The 18417-nt window shown below is 40.5% G+C and overlaps 1 protein-coding gene and 1 pseudogene across 1 annotated transcript; one reads left to right on the top strand and one right to left on the bottom strand.

Annotated features, from left to right (window-relative positions):
• The first annotated feature begins 515 nt into the window (after window positions 1-515).
• Window positions 516-18233, top strand: LOC113776702 (annotated as a pseudogene).
• Window positions 11549-15431, bottom strand: LOC113776701 (alanine--glyoxylate aminotransferase 2 homolog 1, mitochondrial). The gene is made up of 9 exons (XM_027321764.1): window positions 15082-15431; window positions 14315-14545; window positions 13889-14059; window positions 13410-13553; window positions 13147-13326; window positions 12804-13029; window positions 11966-12079; window positions 11757-11843; window positions 11549-11621 (listed from the first exon to the last, which is right to left on the bottom strand). The coding sequence occupies exons 1-9, from the start codon at window positions 15322-15324 to the stop codon at window positions 11578-11580; spliced, it is 1440 nt and encodes a 479-aa protein (XP_027177565.1). The 5' UTR covers window positions 15325-15431; the 3' UTR covers window positions 11549-11577.
• Window positions 18234-18417: the final 184 nt, after the last annotated feature.

Raw genomic sequence — 18417 nt, 5'->3', positions numbered from 1 at the left:
AAAAGCAGACAAGGCTAAACTGGCAGGGGATACTATCCAGGCTAGGAAGGACGCAGAGGCGGTGGAACGAGCAGGTCCCACCTGGACATTGTACGTGGATGGTGCGTCGAGCAAAGAGGGGTGCGGAGCAGGTCTCCTCCTTATTAGCCCTATGGGGGAAGAACTGCCCTATGCACTAAGATTCGACTTCAGAGCCTCTAATAATGAATCAGAGTACGAGGCTTTGATTGCAGGGATGGAGATAGCCCGGAAGTTAGGGGCCAGGTCGATAAAAATCTATAGTGACTCACAGCTGATAGTGAACCAGGTGTGGGGAAGCTACGAAGTCAAAGAGGGGACGCTTAGAAGGTACGTAGCGAAGGCACACGAATTGAAGGGTTTGTTCGAGCAGTTTGCGCTTGAGCAGATACCGCGGAGCCAAAATAGGAGAGCTGACGCCTTATCCAAACTGGCCTCCACCTCGGCAGGAGGCATAGGTCGGGAAATACTGGTGGAGATGGTTAAAAGCCGAGCATATGACCAAGTCAGCACGGCGGTCATTCAGGTAGTGAGCTCCTGGATGGATCCTGTCATTCAGTATTTAGCTCAGGGAGAGCTTCCACCAGACAGGACAGAGGCCCGCAAGATCCTCCTCAAGTCACAGAGGTATGTACTCACACAAGGGATTTTATACAGGAAATCTTACTTGCAGCCCTGGTTGAGGTGTGTGACGCCTGAGGAAGGTAATTACGTCTTACGCGAGCTGCATGAGGGCATCTGCGGCAACCATGTCGGCCCGAGAGTATTAGCCAAGAAGGGGATGTTGGCGGGGTACTATTGGCCCACCATCTTTAGAGATTCAGCCGAGCTGGTAGCCAGGTGTAGGTCTTGCCAGCTACATGCCCCGATCCATCACGCCCCCACTCAGGAATTGATTCCTCTCAGCAGCCCGTGGCCATTCTTCCAGTGGGGAATTGATCTGTTGGGGCCGTTTCCCCGAGCTCCAGGGGGTTGTGAGCACTTGGTGATAGCCATTGATTACTTCACCAAGTGGATAGAGGCCGAGCCCCTTAACACGATAAGCAGCAGGTCTATTCAGAAGTTCCTTTGGAAAAGCATAGTTTGTCGATTCGGCGTACCAAGGACTCTCGTCTCGGACAACGGCAGACAGTTTGCTGATCAATCTCTTCGAGAGTGGTGTACGGAGCTCGGCATCCAGCAGCACTTCACTTCAGTGGGGCACCCCCAGGCCAATGGGCAGGTCGAAAACGTAAATAGAACCATCCTGCATGGCTTGAGGACAAGATTAGAGTCCGTGAGAACTAGTTGGCTGGAGGAGCTACCCACCATACTATGGGCTTACCGGACAACACCTCGGACGGCCACCCAGGAAACCCCATTTATCCTAACATATGGGGTCGAAGCGGTGATTCCAGCAGAGGTTGGGGTACCCTCAGGTAGGGTGCAACACTTTGTGGCTCAAGACAATGATGAGGAGATGCGGCTTAATTTGGACCTGGTCGAGCACCAAAGGGAAGAGGCGGCTATATGGATGGCTAAGTACAAGGGCCAGGTCGCACGCTACTACAATGCTAGGGTAAGGCGCATTTCTTTCAAGCCAGGAGACCTGGTGTTACGCAAAAACTCCGTTAGCCGAGTTGTGGGCACCGGTAAGTTGGATCCGAACTGGGAAGGTCCCTACGTGGTAAAAGAGGCTGACCGAGCGGGTTATTGTAGGCTGGCCCGCCAGGATGGAAGCGAAGTTCCACGTACCTGGCACAACTCAAATCTGAAGCTTTTCCTTTAGGGGCTTGCCCGAGCTGAAGTGCTCAGCTGGACAGGTCGGCTCTATGTTTTATTAGTTCAATTTATTGGTTCACTTTATCTAGTTGGGCCTATCTTGGCACCACTCAGTTTTGAGGTTTTTTCTTGATAGTTTGTCCGAGCTGAGGTAATCAGCTGGACAGGTCTGATCTTCACTTCATTAGTTAGCTCGGCCCGTATTAGAACGGTTTCAATGCCCGAGCTGAGATATTTTTATGTACCCAAAGACTTTGAATAAAGGAAAATTTTTACAAGTGTTGGACGAGAAAGGCCATCAGAGGCTATTTATTTCATTTCAAAAAGAGGAAAAACATCGAGGGGGCCATACAAAAAGTGAGCTGGCCGAGTCTAATAGACTTATCTAAGTCACTATCTCTAGTTCTCCCCTTGCTGTTCTTGCTCTTGCTCAGGGGAGGTCGCAGGCAAGGCAGGGTTGGCGACCAAGGCAGCCAGGTCGCGCCCATTGGAGTAGCCCGTGACGAGTCTGTCAATCTGGTCAGCAGCCTGGGGATTATAATCAGGCCATCTGCTCAGGTCAAAGCCCGGCAAATTCAAAGACTGAACATCCGCCATGGCCTTGGTGTAGCCCAGCTGCAGGACGGGGCCATTCAAGATGGCCAAATCATCCATAAAGGCCTCGGACTTCTTAAAATCTCGAACGCCTAGCTGGCGCCCTTCCGTCCTGGCCGCTTCCACTAGCTCGACTGATTTTTTCTGCTCACTCTCTAGCTGGGAAGTCAGCTCGGCGGACTTTTCCTTCTCAAGCTCGCAGGCGGCCTGGGAGTCGGCAAGCTGCTTTTTCGTTGCCTCCAGCTCTGCCTCGGTTGCTTCGAGCTGACTGGACAGCTTGTTCTTGGCCGCATCAGCCAGGGAGAGATTCTCTCCCATGTTTTCGTATCGCTGAGCCAGCTCGGCACCGGCGACGTTGAGCTGCAGGTCCAACTATGAGAAGTCTATGGATTAAGGATACTAATAAAGTACCAAGTGAAGAAGCTACCTGGGCTGCGCTCAGGTAGTAGTGCGACAGCAACTCGGAGTTGGATGCGAGCTGGATAAAATGATGGTCGCGTGGGAGCACCGAACCTTTGACGAGCTCTCGAGCAGCCTCTGGAAACTGAGCTCGGTCATTCATCGACAACCCCCACTTCGGGCAGAAATGGAGTGGGTGGGGATGTGTGCTCAGCTCGGTTGGGGGCTTGAGAGGAATGATGTTCCTCGTCCGCCACATCGAAGGGGGCGACTCAGATGAGGCCTGCAGCTCGGCAGTGTTGACCCCATAGTGCTCCGTGGACGCGCCAGTAGGAGATGGTTGGGGCGTAGGTGTAGCCGAGGTGGTCACCTCGGTCCTGGCTTTCTTGGCAGTGGTCTTCCTCCTCTTCTTTTTGGGTTCCTCCAAGGGGGTAGACTGAGCTGCGGGAATAGGCTCTGGTGGGGGAGGAGCCACGTCACCAGGAGCTGAGGAGGGTACCGAGGTAGCCGCGCGCGAGCTGCCTGTCCCTCCTATGTTCAGAAGCTGGGAGAACCTCTTCACTGAGAGCAAAGAAAGGGGTCAGTTCGTGCGACAAAGGAAAAGAAAGGAAAGCAAGGAAAAGAAGATCAAAGGGATTACAAGCTGTAAGCTCCTCGGGTGTGAGAGGTCGGAGGTCAGGCGCAGGGTCGTTCACCTCTGCTCGAATCAGCCCCGCCGACCGGAGCTGGGCATTGCTAAATTCCTTCACCGATAATCGAGCATCCGAGCTGACCAGGAGGTCCAGTTCGGCCGCAGGAAGAGGTGAAGGAATGGGGTCGGACACCTGGGTCTCCTCCCTCCAGGTCAAGGGAGGGAAACCCGTGTTCTTCACATAGAAGAACTGAGCTTTCCAGCCCTTAATGGAAGAGGGGGTGTGCGTGAACAGCTCGCGGGTTGGGAGTTCTCCCCCGCTCCTGCGAGCAAAATAGAACCAGCCATGAACTGGCCCGCTCACTTTCATCTGAAAGAATGACCTGGAAAGGTCTAGGGAGTATGGAATTTCGAGGACTCGGCACATAATAAAAAAGCCGAGGATCGATCTGATGGCGTTTGGAACGAGCTGGGTTATACGAATTCCCCAGAAGGTTAGAATTTGGTAAAGGAATTGGGGAATGGGAAGACGGAGACCAGCTATGAGCTGATCCCTGTAGATAGCCACAAACTCAGAAGGAGGTCGGCAAGCGTACTCCCCTGGTCGGGCAGCCCTGGCCTCGAACTGGAGGGGGATATCATACCTCCCCACCAGCTCGTCGACACTTCCCTGGTCTAGGATAGGGGGGATAAGCTCGACTTCCCCGAAGTCGATATCCGGCCCCCTGGAAGGTCCCGCCCTGGTCCGAGCTGGAGTTACCTCTAGGGGAATCCCTAGGTCGGCAGCTCCAGCGTCAGGCCAGACAGGTTGGGTGGGTTGGTCCATCTCTAAAGCAGGAGAATGAATGGGGGAAGGTAGGTACTCTAACGAGCTGGAAGAAGAAGAGCTAGAGGAGGAAGAGATTATTTCTATAGGTGCAGGTCGGACTACTCTACGCCTAGGTGCCGAGCTGGTGATGTCTGAGTGCGTGGAGGAGGAAGACATAAAAGGGAAAAGAAGACTTACTAGTGGATGAAGAGCTGATATGTGCTTAAGGGAAAGCGCTACTCTGGAACTCTCTAGACAGGGAGCGAGCTGGTAAAATTTGTGAAGGAGGAGAAATGAGAAAGGAAGCATGAAAGTGACGTCTGGTAGGGCCTATTTATAGGCCACCAGGGCGGGAAGATGAAGAGTCCCGAATTGAAATCTCAAAATTTATTGCTGAGAAACCGTCACCTTGGAAAACGTTTGAGCTGACAACTACCGTCATGGGCGGACGTGACCCCTGACGTGACGGTTATGACAGCATGCGTGGCGGTTATCCGTACAAGGTGCACGGTCGTGGGATCGTGGGTCCCATCCCTGGCAGACCTGACGCCTCGAGATTTGGTCTAAATTCACGCGACCCCTCGGTGACTCTAGACTCAAGGGGGGCTAGTGTAGTGGGGCAAATCCGCGCATGACATGTGTCAGGTCGGTAGACCACACGCGGCAGGTCGGCAGTAGGTACCTCGAGGCTGGCATGGGCCAGCTCGGCCTAAGAAAGCCAGCTCGGCATGTCGAAGGTCTCCTATGATGGGCTTAATGGGCCGCCGTCTCCGAACATTTAGGGGCCGCCGCGGGAAACCCTAGGAAGACTCCGAACCCTAAGGGAACTTTGACTCCCATAAGGAAACTACAACTCGAACGGTCCTATATATACTCCGCTATCAAGACTACGCAAGGTACGCTCACAAGTATTCTCTACTATTACTATATCCTTCTACGGCCAAACTAACTTGACCGTCGGAGTTATCCCAGGGACATCAGTCCCACCTCCGTTCTTTCTTCTCAGGTCACCTAGCACGATCCCAGCTCGATTGTTCCAATCAGGTCGGCCCCATCAGCTCGGACACGGTTTTTGGCAGTCGCATCAGTATCTTATTTTAAAAAAGAATTGTAACAACCCAAAATAAATTCCTTGGAAGTTGTAATTCATTGAGAATTTCGTCAATTCTAATTATTTTGATAAAGTAGTCAACTAAAATTAATTCAGATTTTGCTTATTAAATATTTAACAGTACGACCGACCTCTCTACCACCAATCGAAATAATCTCTGGAGATGGAGTATTTAAATGCTTTGTCGCTTGGCAATTGAAGAACCAAATCTGGGCTAACTCCAGATTCCACAGAAACCAATCTTACAATACTTGCTACAGCATCAACCAATGGAAGAAGCTACAAATGGTAGTAGTCTTGCCCAGAAAAGGTACTTAAAAACTACATCTTCTTGAATTCCTCTCAAAGTATGTAAAAACTAGAAAGTTAACATTGTACTTGCACATGAGAAAGGAAATCATCGTGCATGTTATTGAAAATTAGTTAGCTTTTAGATTTTAATTTTAACAACGTCTTATTTGACAAGTTGTTCTATCAACTTCTTTGATTTGCAATTTGAATTCTAGTTTGATAGGATTTCATCCTGCAATTTGATTTTTAGTTTGATGGCTTTTATCTTTTGTAATCGTTATCTTTGTAAGTCATATTCTATATAAACTCTCACCATGCATTATCAATGACATTGAAACAACACCGTGAATAACAACATCATTTTCTAAAATTTATCACACATTAAATAGTGAAATACAAGTGCATGATATTTCTATGGATTATAAATTATAGCTCTTCCCTTTGATCCAAGTAAAATGTGATCATGGAGTTATTTTGTGTAGGTATGCAGTTGTGACTGGGGCAAACAAAGGGATTGGACTTGGGATTTGTAAGCAATTAGCTTCTCATGGAATAACAGTGGTGTTGACTGCAAGAGATGAGAGTAGGGGACTTGATGCTCTTCACCAGCTCAAAGAAACTGGTGGGCTTTCTGGTGATCTACTCTTTCATAAGCTTGATGTAACAGATTCATCTAGTGTTGATTCCCTTGCTGAATTCATCAAGACTCAGTTTGGAGGCTAATTGCTCAGAATATAGGCCAAAAAAAAATTACTCGCACATGTATGGCTCTGACAGCCATTAGGTACGAATCAGCCCGGCACCCAAAAGCATTTTTTGACTCTGACTTCTCCGTCAGAATTGCAGTTCAGAATTTTTTTTTTTTTTAATAAAGCTGTCAGCTACACAGTGCCCGGTAGCCGACAATGTCTGCTAAAGCTGGCTACCGGGCTGAGAGTGCCCGGCAGCCAGTCAAATTTTCAAAAAAAAAAAAAAACTCCAGACGTTTGAATTTCGGGTGCCTGGCAAAACAAAAAAAAAAAAAGGCTGGCAGCGTGCGTACAGGACAAAAAAAAAAGGTTGCCTGAATGTCTTGCTTTACTCTCTCGTTTAGCATTTCGCGCGGAGACTTCACTTTTCCGTATAATGTAAGGAAGTCAATTCTACCACGCGGAGACTTCACTTTTCTGTGCATAATAGGAAGAAGCAATGAAAAGAGGCCAACTTTATCCTATATAGACGCACAAAGAAGTATATTCGGGCACTAAAAAAAGTAGATTATTCATAGATTAAAAATATTATATATTTTAAAATCATAATAAAAGTCCTTTTAAAATTTTTTTCATCATCTAATGGCCAATACTTATATTTAATAAATTAAAAAAGTTAATTAAGTATTCTATTATAATATAAGTATATGTCATTGAGTCGATTGAATAATATTTTTTTTCTTTTTTGACATTTCAACTAGTTGTTTATTAAATTTCAATTTAAATAAAGATTTTATTATTATTTAAATTATTCAATAAAATTATCAATTTAAGATGAATATAAATATAAATACATTAAATTGTATTATTGAAATATTTGATTTAATATGAAGGAAAGACAAGAATAAATGGCAAGGAATTTTTAAAAAATTCTTGCGAGTTTTTTTATATTGGTAATCACTTTTATTTGTTATTATAATTACAGTATGTTATCATAGCCGATTGAAACTCATATCCTAATACTATTTACAACTAAAGTTATTATATACTCAAATTAAAAAAAAAATTTCACTAAATTTTCTTTTATATATGATGTAAGTGTTTTCATTTGTTGATAATTAATATAACGAAAAGATACTCTTTAGGCTAATATGTTTTGACAATTTGGATTACTTTTAAGGATTTTAATAAGAATTAGACCACATTTTTTATGGATTCAATCAAATTCACATTTTATTTCATTTGAAATATAATTATTTAAAACATAAGAGACGAAAAAATATGAAGTCAAATCTAATTATTTAAAACTTATGCCACTTGACGTGCTAAATCTCTTTAGTCTTTTAAGTTAATTAAATTACATTTCATGAATCGAACAATAGAAATAGATGAAAACAGATTTGTTAAATCAATAATTACTTCTATAAGATGTTAAACTAAACAAAACCCGTTTTAAACGAAAAATCTAATTTTTTTTACAATAAGATGCAGTTCGCAAATTGTTGACAAAATATTTGTTAAAATTGTTATCTAATATTTAATGTACTATATAATTTAATAAATATAATTTTATTGTGCAATATAAAAACAAAATAGGCAAAAAAAATGAGGAGAAGGAAAAATGCATAACTTCACACTGTCAAATTGTGAATACACCCAATAACGATAAACATTATTCTAATAAAATATTAAAATAGCTCAGCTGTGCCCCATATTCAAATATTTGAAATTGTAAAACATGCACTGGAAATGATCATGTCAACGGCCGGTACGCCTTTTGCCCTTGCCTTTATCACCTGGTGTTGTAGATGGACACTCTGGAGTTTTTTTTTTTTTTTGAAAATTTGACTGGCTGCCGGGCACTCTCAGCCCGGTAGCCAGCTTTAGCAGACATTGTCGGCTACCGGGCACTGTGTAGCCAACAGCTTTATTAAAAAAAAAAAATTCTGAACTACAATTCTGACGAAGAAGTCAGAGTCAAAAAATGCTTTTGGGTGCCGGGCTGACACAGCCCGGCACCCATAGATTCGTACCTAATGGCTGTCAGAGCCATACATGTGCGAGTAATTTTTTTTTGGCCTATATTCTGAGCAATTAGCCCAGTTTGGAAGGCTTGATATCTTGGTATGACAAAAATAAATTTTGCTGCTCTATCTATCGAAATTTTCTTTAAGATCATTCATTTAATTTTGGGATGTCATGTCACATATTGATGAAAAGTGATCATTGATTTAAGATCCGGTGGACAATGCGGGGATTGCTGGAGCCATTGAAGATGTTGATGCCCTACGAGCTGCATTGGTATGTTTTTGCATTCATTTTATTAGTTGTGATATGCTTCACCTTCTATACAATCGTTGTTAATAATATATCTAATTGTTACTGAACAATGCAGGAAGCTGGAGGTCTAACTGACTTTAAAGCCTTCTGCACTGAGACATGATTTGTCAGTGGCATGCTTAGAAACAAACTACTATGGTCCAAAAAGAATGGTTGAAGCATTTTTGCCTCTTCTCCAATCATCTCAATCACCAAGAATTGTCAATGTTTCTTCTATTTTGGGCAAATTACAGGTACTGAAACTTGATCCAATCTGCCCTTTTTTTTTGGTGGTTCTATCCATAATTGCAATTTAATTTCTTCCTTACCCTCACATTTTTTTTTTCCAGTTTACACCAAATGCATGGGCTAAAGGAATACTAAGTGATGCTGATAACCTTACAGAAGAGAGAGTGGATGAGGTGCTGAATGAGTATCTTAAAGACTTCAAAGCTGGTACCCATGATGCTAAAGGCTGGCCTATGGCATATACCATCTCCAAAGCTAGTCTGAATGCTTATACACGAATTCTTGCTAAGAAGTGGCCTAGTGTCAAAGTGAATTGCGTTTGTCCTGGTCATGTGAAAACTGACTTAGGCCATGACTTCGGAGCACTGACTGTAGAAGAAGGCGCTGAAAGTCCCGTGAGGCTGGCTTTGTTGCCTGATGATGGTCCTTCTGGCTTGTTCTTTAGTCGAAAGGAAGCAATATCTTATGAATGAAATGCTGTAATCTTTAATAAATATAACAGTATCTGTATTGTAAGAGAATGTTGCAGCAACTGAGTTTGTGTTGGTTATTTGTGTATTGGTGCCATTTGATCTTCATTTAAGAATAAAGAAAATGAAAAGGAAGTAGTGCCGCTCTTGGAGTATCCCCTATTCAACCAATCACTTGGAAAGTTGTGGAAAGTCCAATTATTTTCTTTGTGTGGATCTGAAACTGTGAGGAAAGCTAAGATAAGCCTGAAATATATGCCAAGAACCATAGGAGATGAATGAAGAATCATTCTGAGGAGAAAAACAAGTCTGATGAGATGCTTGTAATGGAATGGCTAAGGGTCACGAAAGAAAGTCGAAAGGATGAAACTACAGCCATTGGATTCCAGCCCAATAGCCACCAAGAAAAGGGATTCTGGGTCTCAAGTCCCCTGCCTGCATGTTAGGGTGCCTTAGTGCACCATTTGCCAGTTTCTTAGCTTCACTTCCTGAGGGTGCTTTAAGTACGCCCGTCTGGTTCATCCTACATCCCCTTTCCCTAATATAGGAATAGGGGTCGTCTGATAATTTTTGATACGACCTGAAAGCACGACACGAACCTAGTACCAAATTAATGAATTGGATTGAGACTTTACGGGTTCGGATCAGAATCGGGCAGAATCCGATGAACCCAAAAAAAAACAGGTCGAATTCAGGTCACCCACGACTTGACTCGATTACCCGTTAATAAATTAAAAATAATTTAATAAATATAAAAATATTTTATTTAACTAAACTAAAGTTATTCTTTTTTCCCAAAGGCATTTACTACTTAATCCTAAATGAATTTGTTTAACTTGTGTGAAATTGGAATTATTATGTTTGGACAAATGATATATTAGATTATTTTCTATTTCTATAGTATCTTAATTTATTTTACATATGGTTTGAGATAAAATACTTTTACAGTGTTTTAATTTATTTCAGGTATGGTTTGAGATTGTTTTATCGAGATTTTTATTACTTGATTATGTAATTAGCCTTGTACGAAATTAGTTCTGTTAAAAACTACAGTGATAAATTAATAAATTGAAATTATGTTTCATGTCATTTGGGGTTGATCCGCCAACCCGAAATTTCTGATCCAACCTGTTTCTGAGTTGACAGATTGTGTTCGAATCAACAGGTTATCTATTATATCTCTGAATCTCAATCCAATCCGCGAATTCGAATCTGATCTGATCCGATTGCCAGACCAGACGTAATTGTTGCATTCAAAAAACAAAAAAAAAAATGAAACCACAAGATCCCTTCTTCAAAGGTTTGACATATATTACTAGGTCCGAGGGTCAATCCTTCTCCTAGGTTCTCTCAAAACAGCACGAGGAGCAGAGCTGTAAAGGCTCCCCGCAGCACTCTCTGCTGCGGCGTGACTATTTAGGTGCATGTGACTATTTAGCTCTCGAGGCCTAATGTATAAGACCACATGGGCTGCTATATTTAGATATTCCATTATGATTACTAGAGGTGCAAACGAATCGAGTCGAGCCGAACTTTGGCCTAATTGAGTCGAGCCTGCAGTTAATTTTGTGAAGCTCGAACTCGAGCTCGAGCTCAAAGTGTCAAGTTCGAGCTCGAGTTTAAAAAATAAAAAAAAAAAATAATAAATTTATTTTTAAAAAAAAAAAATAATTATTTATTTTTAAAAATGAATAAAATAATAATTTTTTAATAAATAATAAAATATTAGAAATATATGTGTAATTTTACTATTAAAATAAAAAATAAAAAATATATATATAATTGAGCTCGCGAGCTTAATATTTTTGAGCTCGAGCTCGTACTCGAGCCGCTCGCGATCGGCTCGATTCGTGAACACCCCTAATGATTAGGTTTGAAGTTCTTCCACCTTTTGCTTTTCATTCCTTTTTTTTCCCCCTTTTGTGGATAAGAAAGATTGTCCAACCATATTGACCTAAAACTCTAATCTAGTCGACAATCACCAAATACAAAGCTCGCTCAATGTATACTCGAACGCTTTTCTTCTTTTTCCCATTTAAAGCGTATAGCATAGTTTTTCTAGTACAATCCAACCATAATCATTGGCAATTGCTGATACCAATGCTGTTTTCTTACATTGACATGTTCTGTCCACTTCAAGGAGCAGAAGCAACTACTACATTTCATGTTCGCATTTTGAAGATCTTTGCACAGTCCTATAGTTCTCTCCATCATCAAATTTTCTCAGGGATGAATCATCATAACTTAGACATGGCATAATCCAATGCATCAACCAGGAAACCTGCAGAAAAAGAAAACTCAAAGGCTCAGATGTAGAGGGGGCAAAAAACTCATTAAGAAGTCTTGTTTAATGTTAGTTTACCTCATCTAGGAGGAATTTACTCAAAGGAACTCAAATGGCAAAGCATGAAATTACCTGCATCATCTTTGTTGAAGCACATAGGAGGCTTTATTCTAAAAACATTCCCATGCAGTCCACCTTTTCCAACTAAGACGCCAAGTTCTATGTTCAAATATGAGAATTACATTAAAACTTTAACTCACTACCATAGAAGCATATAGACTATAATGTATAGATGAAGATTCTCATGATTTCCTGAATATTTTTTGGTTGGTCTTACTAACCTCGGAGCTTCTCAAACAGAATTGCAGTTTCTGCCTTCGCAGGTGTCTTCTTAGTTCTATCACTGACCAGTTCTATACCCACCATCAAGCCTCTACCTCGCACATCTCCAATTACTGAGACATAGGAAAACATTAGTTAGCATTCACAATTTTATTCCTACATGTCTGGAAATGCAACAGAGTATATAGGGATGCAGTGATATCAATTTGGCATGCTGCGATTGATGAGCTGTGCAGCTGCTCACGTGGCAGTGGCTAACTTCTCTAGACTGCTAATACTAGATTTTGAATAACCCAAGCAAGCAATCGAATCATTGAAAAGTAAATATTTTTTGTTCAAGAGATGTTGCTTACATACAGCTATCCAGGTCATGCAAATGAGAATATTACTAAAAATTATCTGTGACTTGTAAACTTCATTGACAATTAGATTGACTAGGTTCACTAGAGGTAAGAAAATTTGCATAGGAGTGCTATTACTGGGTTAGTACTAGTATACCAGTAAGTAACCAGAAAACATAACATTGTACATTATACGTAGAGATCAACATTCTGGAGTGATATTTTAGATCCTTAAAATCATTGTAATTTTGTCAGTAGTAAGCATATGCCTGTGACGACATTATGAAGACATTGAACTATCAGATTTTCCTGACCATATGCATGTTGATAAGGATTACTTCAGCCTATTGCAATTACCTTTTAGGCTGACACAGAAAAGAAGGAATTGACTGCCTTGATAAACAAAGTTATGGTTCTCATAATTATGAGTCTAATCTTTCTTTATTTATATATGTGTGTGGGTGAAACAAAGCACCATAGGCAAACAGAACATTACTGTCATGTGTTTGCTGAAGAACTCTCAGTCGTTCAACCAAGTGGGAGCCAACTTTAGCACAATGCTCTTGGCGCTTCTCAGCATCAATAACTTTAAGTACTGCAAGTCCACCGGCAGAGCATACGGGATTGCCACCAAAGGTGTTAAACTGTATCTTTTGAGCCATTACGCTTGCTATTTCAGGGGTGGTCACAACAGCTCCAAGAGGTAAACCGTTCCCAATGCCCTGATGAGTACATTATGTCCAGTCAAAATTGATTATGCTAGACAACTGTGCAACTGGTGAGAACTACTGATTAGTATTATGATATACAAGAGAAGGCAAGGGAATGATCATATACACCTTTGCCATGGTAACTATATCAGGAATCACGCCCTGTGTCTCAAACCCCCAATAATGACTTCCTGTGCGACCAAACCCAGTTTGTACTTCATCAGCAATGCAAACACCACCAGCTTTGCGAACAATGTCATAAACCAGTTTCAAGTATCCAGGAGCCAATTCAACTGCTCCCCCAACCCCCTGGAGTTTACATAATAAAATCAAGTAAGCTATTTGTGTCAACATTAAGCTATACTTTCAGTAAACAGAATAAGTTTGCAAACCTGAATGGTCTCAGCAATAAAGCCGGCAACTTTTCCAGGACTCCCATGATCAATGTGATCTTGTACCTCTTCAGCATAACGACTAGCATCAGACCCAAAGATACCTCTATATGGATTGGGATTGATGACATGATGAATTTCACCCTGCATTGTCGAAATCAGGATTTTTACTTGGTTAACTGAATATCAGAATCAACAAACCAAAAACTATTTAGGTTGGATAAAATTATTTTTGGAATACATTCCAGTCAAATTGTACAAGTTAATGCCAAGAAAAATCTACTCAACAAGTGGCAGTAAACAAATTAACTCATTAACCAACTTAAGAACAGCCCCCAGGGATAGGTTAAAGCACCATGCTTTGAACAAGTATCCACTCAAGCATCGCACATAACATATTCGATTGTAATGTGTAACATATTTGGAAAGCAGGATAGCATGGAAGCATTAGATAATGCACCTAACCTCAGGGAACAAACCTGGGGAATTGGATACTTCCATGTATTGAGAGCTGTTAGTCCAATCGTATTGGAACTTCCACCATGATATGCATTTCTTAAGGCAATGATACCGAGGTTACCACTGTACAACCGTGCCATCATCATTGCTAATTCGTTTGCTTCAGTTCCTGAATTTACAAAATAAACTACCTGCAGTTCCAAAAGGAGCAGTGTTAGCAAGTTGCATTGCTTGAGAAGTGTAACCTAGATTTCAAGAAGCAGGAAAAAAGGGGAAAAATTTCAGTATGTAGAGAATAGATATAAATGTTGGATGAGACATGAAAGAAATTGCTGGCAAAACAAAGATATGGATGGCCTTTTGCGCTTCACACTTAAGTCAAAAGGCAGCAGGCATATTACTTTCACAGCTGCAACATCCCAAACAGATTCCATCAAAATACTAGCCTTTAGGTTTCCGGGCATCTTAGATGCCAATGCTTCCGCAAAATCAGCGATTGCGTGGTGTAGGTATATGGTTGTAGCATGTTGAAGAAGCTTGCTTTGCTCAATGATGGCATTCAGTACTTCAGGGTGGCAATGTCCACAAGATACAGTTACTATTCCAGCAAATGCATCCAGATAACGCTTTCCATTCTCGTCAAACAAATATTGCATCTTCCCTTCAACAATATTTAGCTGTCCATACAACTCAAAGTTAAAAAATGAGAGTTTGACTCAAAACAAAAAAAAAAAAAAAACCTTTGTGACATTTAGCTAAATTTTCATAAAGACTAGATTTACCATACAAATCATAAATGGCACCATGGCAGGTATTCACTGAAATCAAGAATATAGACATGTCATCTACAATAAAACTATTTAATGCCTAGTCGATTAACTTTTGAACTTAAACCACTTGCTCAAAATGCTTAAAACAAGTTAAAAGTAGCCTAAGTTAAAAGAAAACCTCACTAAAGCTCAGAAACTTATATTCTTAAAAGGAGTTTAAAAAGAAGGAAAAATTAAATCTATTCCCAAATAAAATTGGTTAAACACTCTTAAATGGCCAAGACCCTGCTGGCAGTCCATCCGTTTCAATACACAAAAAGATTTCTCTGACCAACAATCTGTCAGAAAATTAGCAATTCAAATTGGAATTCACAGAAACTAACTAAGATACATTTCAATAAAAGAAACTACTAAAGAATTTTGGTCTCCATAAAAAAACTTACGGGTTTTTGGTAATAGTGAAAAAGAGAAGGGCCCAGATACTTTTTGCGCTTCTGGAAGACTTCATCGGCTAAGGGACCATTATATGGCTTTGGTTCATAGTCGAACGCCGGCAGCTCCGGCCGAGACACAGATGCCTCCGCTGCGATCCCCGCCGAAAAGCAACGCCGCTTAACATTAGTAGTATTAACACTCTGCCATTTACTACTCCTCAACAGCTTCCTCCCCACCGTCTTAAACGACATCGTCGGCTCGCCGTTTCTTTCACACACCGTCACTCAGTCACTATTGTGTGAAGCAGACTGAACTGTACTGTGTGAGTGTGTGAAAATGTTGAGTTGAGAAGGAAAGTTGGCGCAGTGTTGGAGGTTGGTTGGAGTGGGGAATGTCTGTTTTATGTTTTGGATTTTGGAGAAATGTTGACGTGGAATTTTGTATTTTAGTCCTTACAATATCAATTTTGTTTTTTTTTTTTTTGTATTTTGGTTTTGGATAAATTACAATAGTACTAGTTGATTTGTGATAACATATTTATAGATTTGATGCTTATCTCGGGGAGAGGACTAACAAGAGTTTCAAATATAAAAAGTGTTGAGATTTTTTTCTTTTTTTTTTTTTTAAATAAGATGGTGAGTTTAGATATGTCAAATTTTTATAATTTTTTCCCCGTTTTCTTGTCAATTTGTAGAGCATTATGGGGAATAATTATTATAGCACTTTTTGTGATATATAATATGTGAAATAAAGAAGTAGTTGGTTATACAAAAAAATTATTGAAATTTGTGTTTTAAAAAAATTTGGTATCCCAACGTACCTGTTTTTTTCCCCACTTTTTAAGCAAGTTATAATGGAAATGAGGAATTTTGGGTGAAGTTATGAGGTCACGAGGGCAAATTGTCTTAATTAATTTTAGCCTACTTGTAGTTGAAAGTAATTGATAATGAATTTGTCATTAATTTTGTAACTAATTGAATTGAAAAGGGTTTCAGTTCCTCAAAAAAAGGGTTTCAGTTCAGAGTAATTTTGATTTTATGTGTTGAGAAATGAGAATGATATGAATTTTTAATTTCGGAGGATTTGTTTATGGATACTCCATTATGTGAGCAGAAATGGTGGTCGAGTTATCGAAAGATTCCGTTTCCAATTTGGCCTTTTTATTGATAGCATTTCCTGTCTTCTTCCCTTTTTTCTAAATCGTGCTTTTCATCAGTAGTTGTTTTCTTTGTCTTGGTTTCCCTCAGGATCAAGAGTTTGGTACATTAGCCAACTTTGAATAGAACTTCTTTTCATTCCATATGGTGGAATTGAACGTTATTTTCCTCCATTACCTTTTCCAGCACAATTATTTGATGGCTACCCAATCAAATCCCATAGAAAAATATTTTGCAACTCCATAACTTACAATCAGAAGGATACGAAAAGATTAACCCCAGGCTAAAATATAGTGCCCTTTAGCACTTTTTACAAGTTTGTGATCTTGTCATGCTGTTTTGTGTATTATGGATTGTCTTTCTGAAGGAGAAAAGACAAAATGCATGAGAAGATGAGAGATTTCAGTCCAAGAAAACTAGAAAAGCATTGCCAGAACTTCTCTCCAGTGTAGTTTAGGTAATCCCACCAAAGATCAGAAACCCCATTGAGTAACAAATTTGTGATTCAGGAATTACTACGAGTCATTCTGCAAAAATTGATCTTAAATGATAATATTCCAGCAAGAAAAATAATTAGAGCATGTCAATAAAATTGAAGCAATATGTCCAACTAGGGACACCAATTGAGGAAGAAAAGACCATGGAATATCAGTATCAAACTTATCTTATTGAAACCATGATGCTGATTCTTCTCCTCAATCTTTTTAAAGACAAGTCATTTTATTATATCACTAAAAAGCCAGACATGTATTAGAAAACGAGGATGTTACGGCATCTGAGATCTAAAAGAGCAAATTTGTAGAAGTTCCCTATCAGATAGACACTTGTTGCTGTCCTCGCCGCTTGCAAAACATAAAGGAGGGCTATTTATGATGATCTAGTGACTAGTAACTCTCACCAGCCTGTGGTTATTTATGATGAACTTGTGACCTTTGACTAGTAATTCTCACCAGTCTGCAAATGATTGCCTGAATCTCGGCATGGTTGTAGAGATTCATGTCCACAGGATTTTACAGCATTGGAGACCAAAGCGTTGAGCAGCTATTAACCTCTATACCTGCAGCAAGAGCCAACACAAGGTCTCTACAACTGAACTCATGAAAAGAATGAGGAACAGAAAGCATACTTGTGTAAAGAAAGTTCAAAATCAGAGGATTAAAATGAACCAAAAATCGTTTCAAGGTGGAAAATTATGTCGCTAGATTTTACCGTAATTCCTTAAATCTTTGAGTATTGAAATTCTCTTGGTTAAGTACTTCATTCTTTTGCCAAAGAAACAGGAATCTGTGGCATACTTAATCTCATAACGAACAGACGTGAATCTTAAGCCCTACTCCAGCAATTCAGCACACCTTTTCATTGAAGCATTGTCTTACTTGTAAGGCAGCATATCAAGATGCACCAATGCTCATACTGTTCCCTACCTGGGACTGCACATAAATAAAAAGCCATCTCTCAGAGCTGTGACCAAGAATGGCACTTCAAATCAACCATATGGGAAATAGAGCAATTCAATCTCTTGCAAAATGATGACAAGTTGTCACATTAAGACTGATAACTTGAAAATGTGTTGCTTTAATTCTACTGAAGTAAGAAGTGTATGGTGGAAAGGAGATACTAATTGCTTTATTAACGATATCAAAGAGATGAACAGGTGATCTTGACCATTCGTCTGAAACCCATGAATGAAAGGCCAACTGTTGGACTAGTTAAGCATTGATTGAATAAACCATATTACAACTATAACAATGACTTCCAATGTCTTGACTTAGTCAAATTTCTAAAAATTATGTAATGAAGTTCAATGCTTCGTTAGAAAAGGATGCAAAAACAATATGCACATCATAGAATGACTAACCAGATAAATGACTATTTGTGGACTATTTGTGGGGCTATCCAAATAAATGACTAACCAGATATGCTGTCAGTAAGACCTGCAGGAGATACACAATTATCCAAAAGGATGTCTCCAATCCCCGTCCTTGTAAATCATTCAGAAATCATCCAGGAGCTGCTTCCCCAGTTGCTGGTTGCATTAGCCTGGACCACTCAGTTCGCTATATTCATGAAACAAAACCATCTTCCCTTTTCCTGAAACTTGAACCACGTTCTAAGGATATAACATCAAATCCTTCAGCAATGTCACTAAATTTGGTGCATCATACCCAACATTTAACTTTACATTTC

This window comes from Coffea eugenioides, chromosome 7 (assembly GCF_003713205.1).
Source record: "Coffea eugenioides isolate CCC68of chromosome 7, Ceug_1.0, whole genome shotgun sequence".
NCBI lineage: Eukaryota > Viridiplantae > Streptophyta > Magnoliopsida > Gentianales > Rubiaceae > Coffea > Coffea eugenioides.
The sequence above is the reverse complement of the archived record's forward strand: the minus strand, read 5'-3'. Positions and strand labels throughout refer to the sequence as shown.

What these genes read in the sequence shown, in the direction of transcription:
- LOC113776701 (XM_027321764.1), bottom strand. Translation starts at nt 15,324, where the DNA reads ATGTCGTTTAAGACGGTGGGGAGGAAGCTGTTGAGGAGTAGTAAATGG. An exon ending in AGATGCCCGGAAACCTAAAG is followed by an intron (nt 14,060 to 14,314) that starts GCTAGTATTTTG and finishes TTGGAACTGCAG; the next exon opens with GTAGTTTATTTTGTAAATTC. An exon ending in TCTGTTTGAGAAGCTCCGAG is followed by an intron (nt 11,844 to 11,965) that starts GTTAGTAAGACC and finishes ATTTGAACATAG; the next exon opens with AACTTGGCGTCTTAGTTGGA.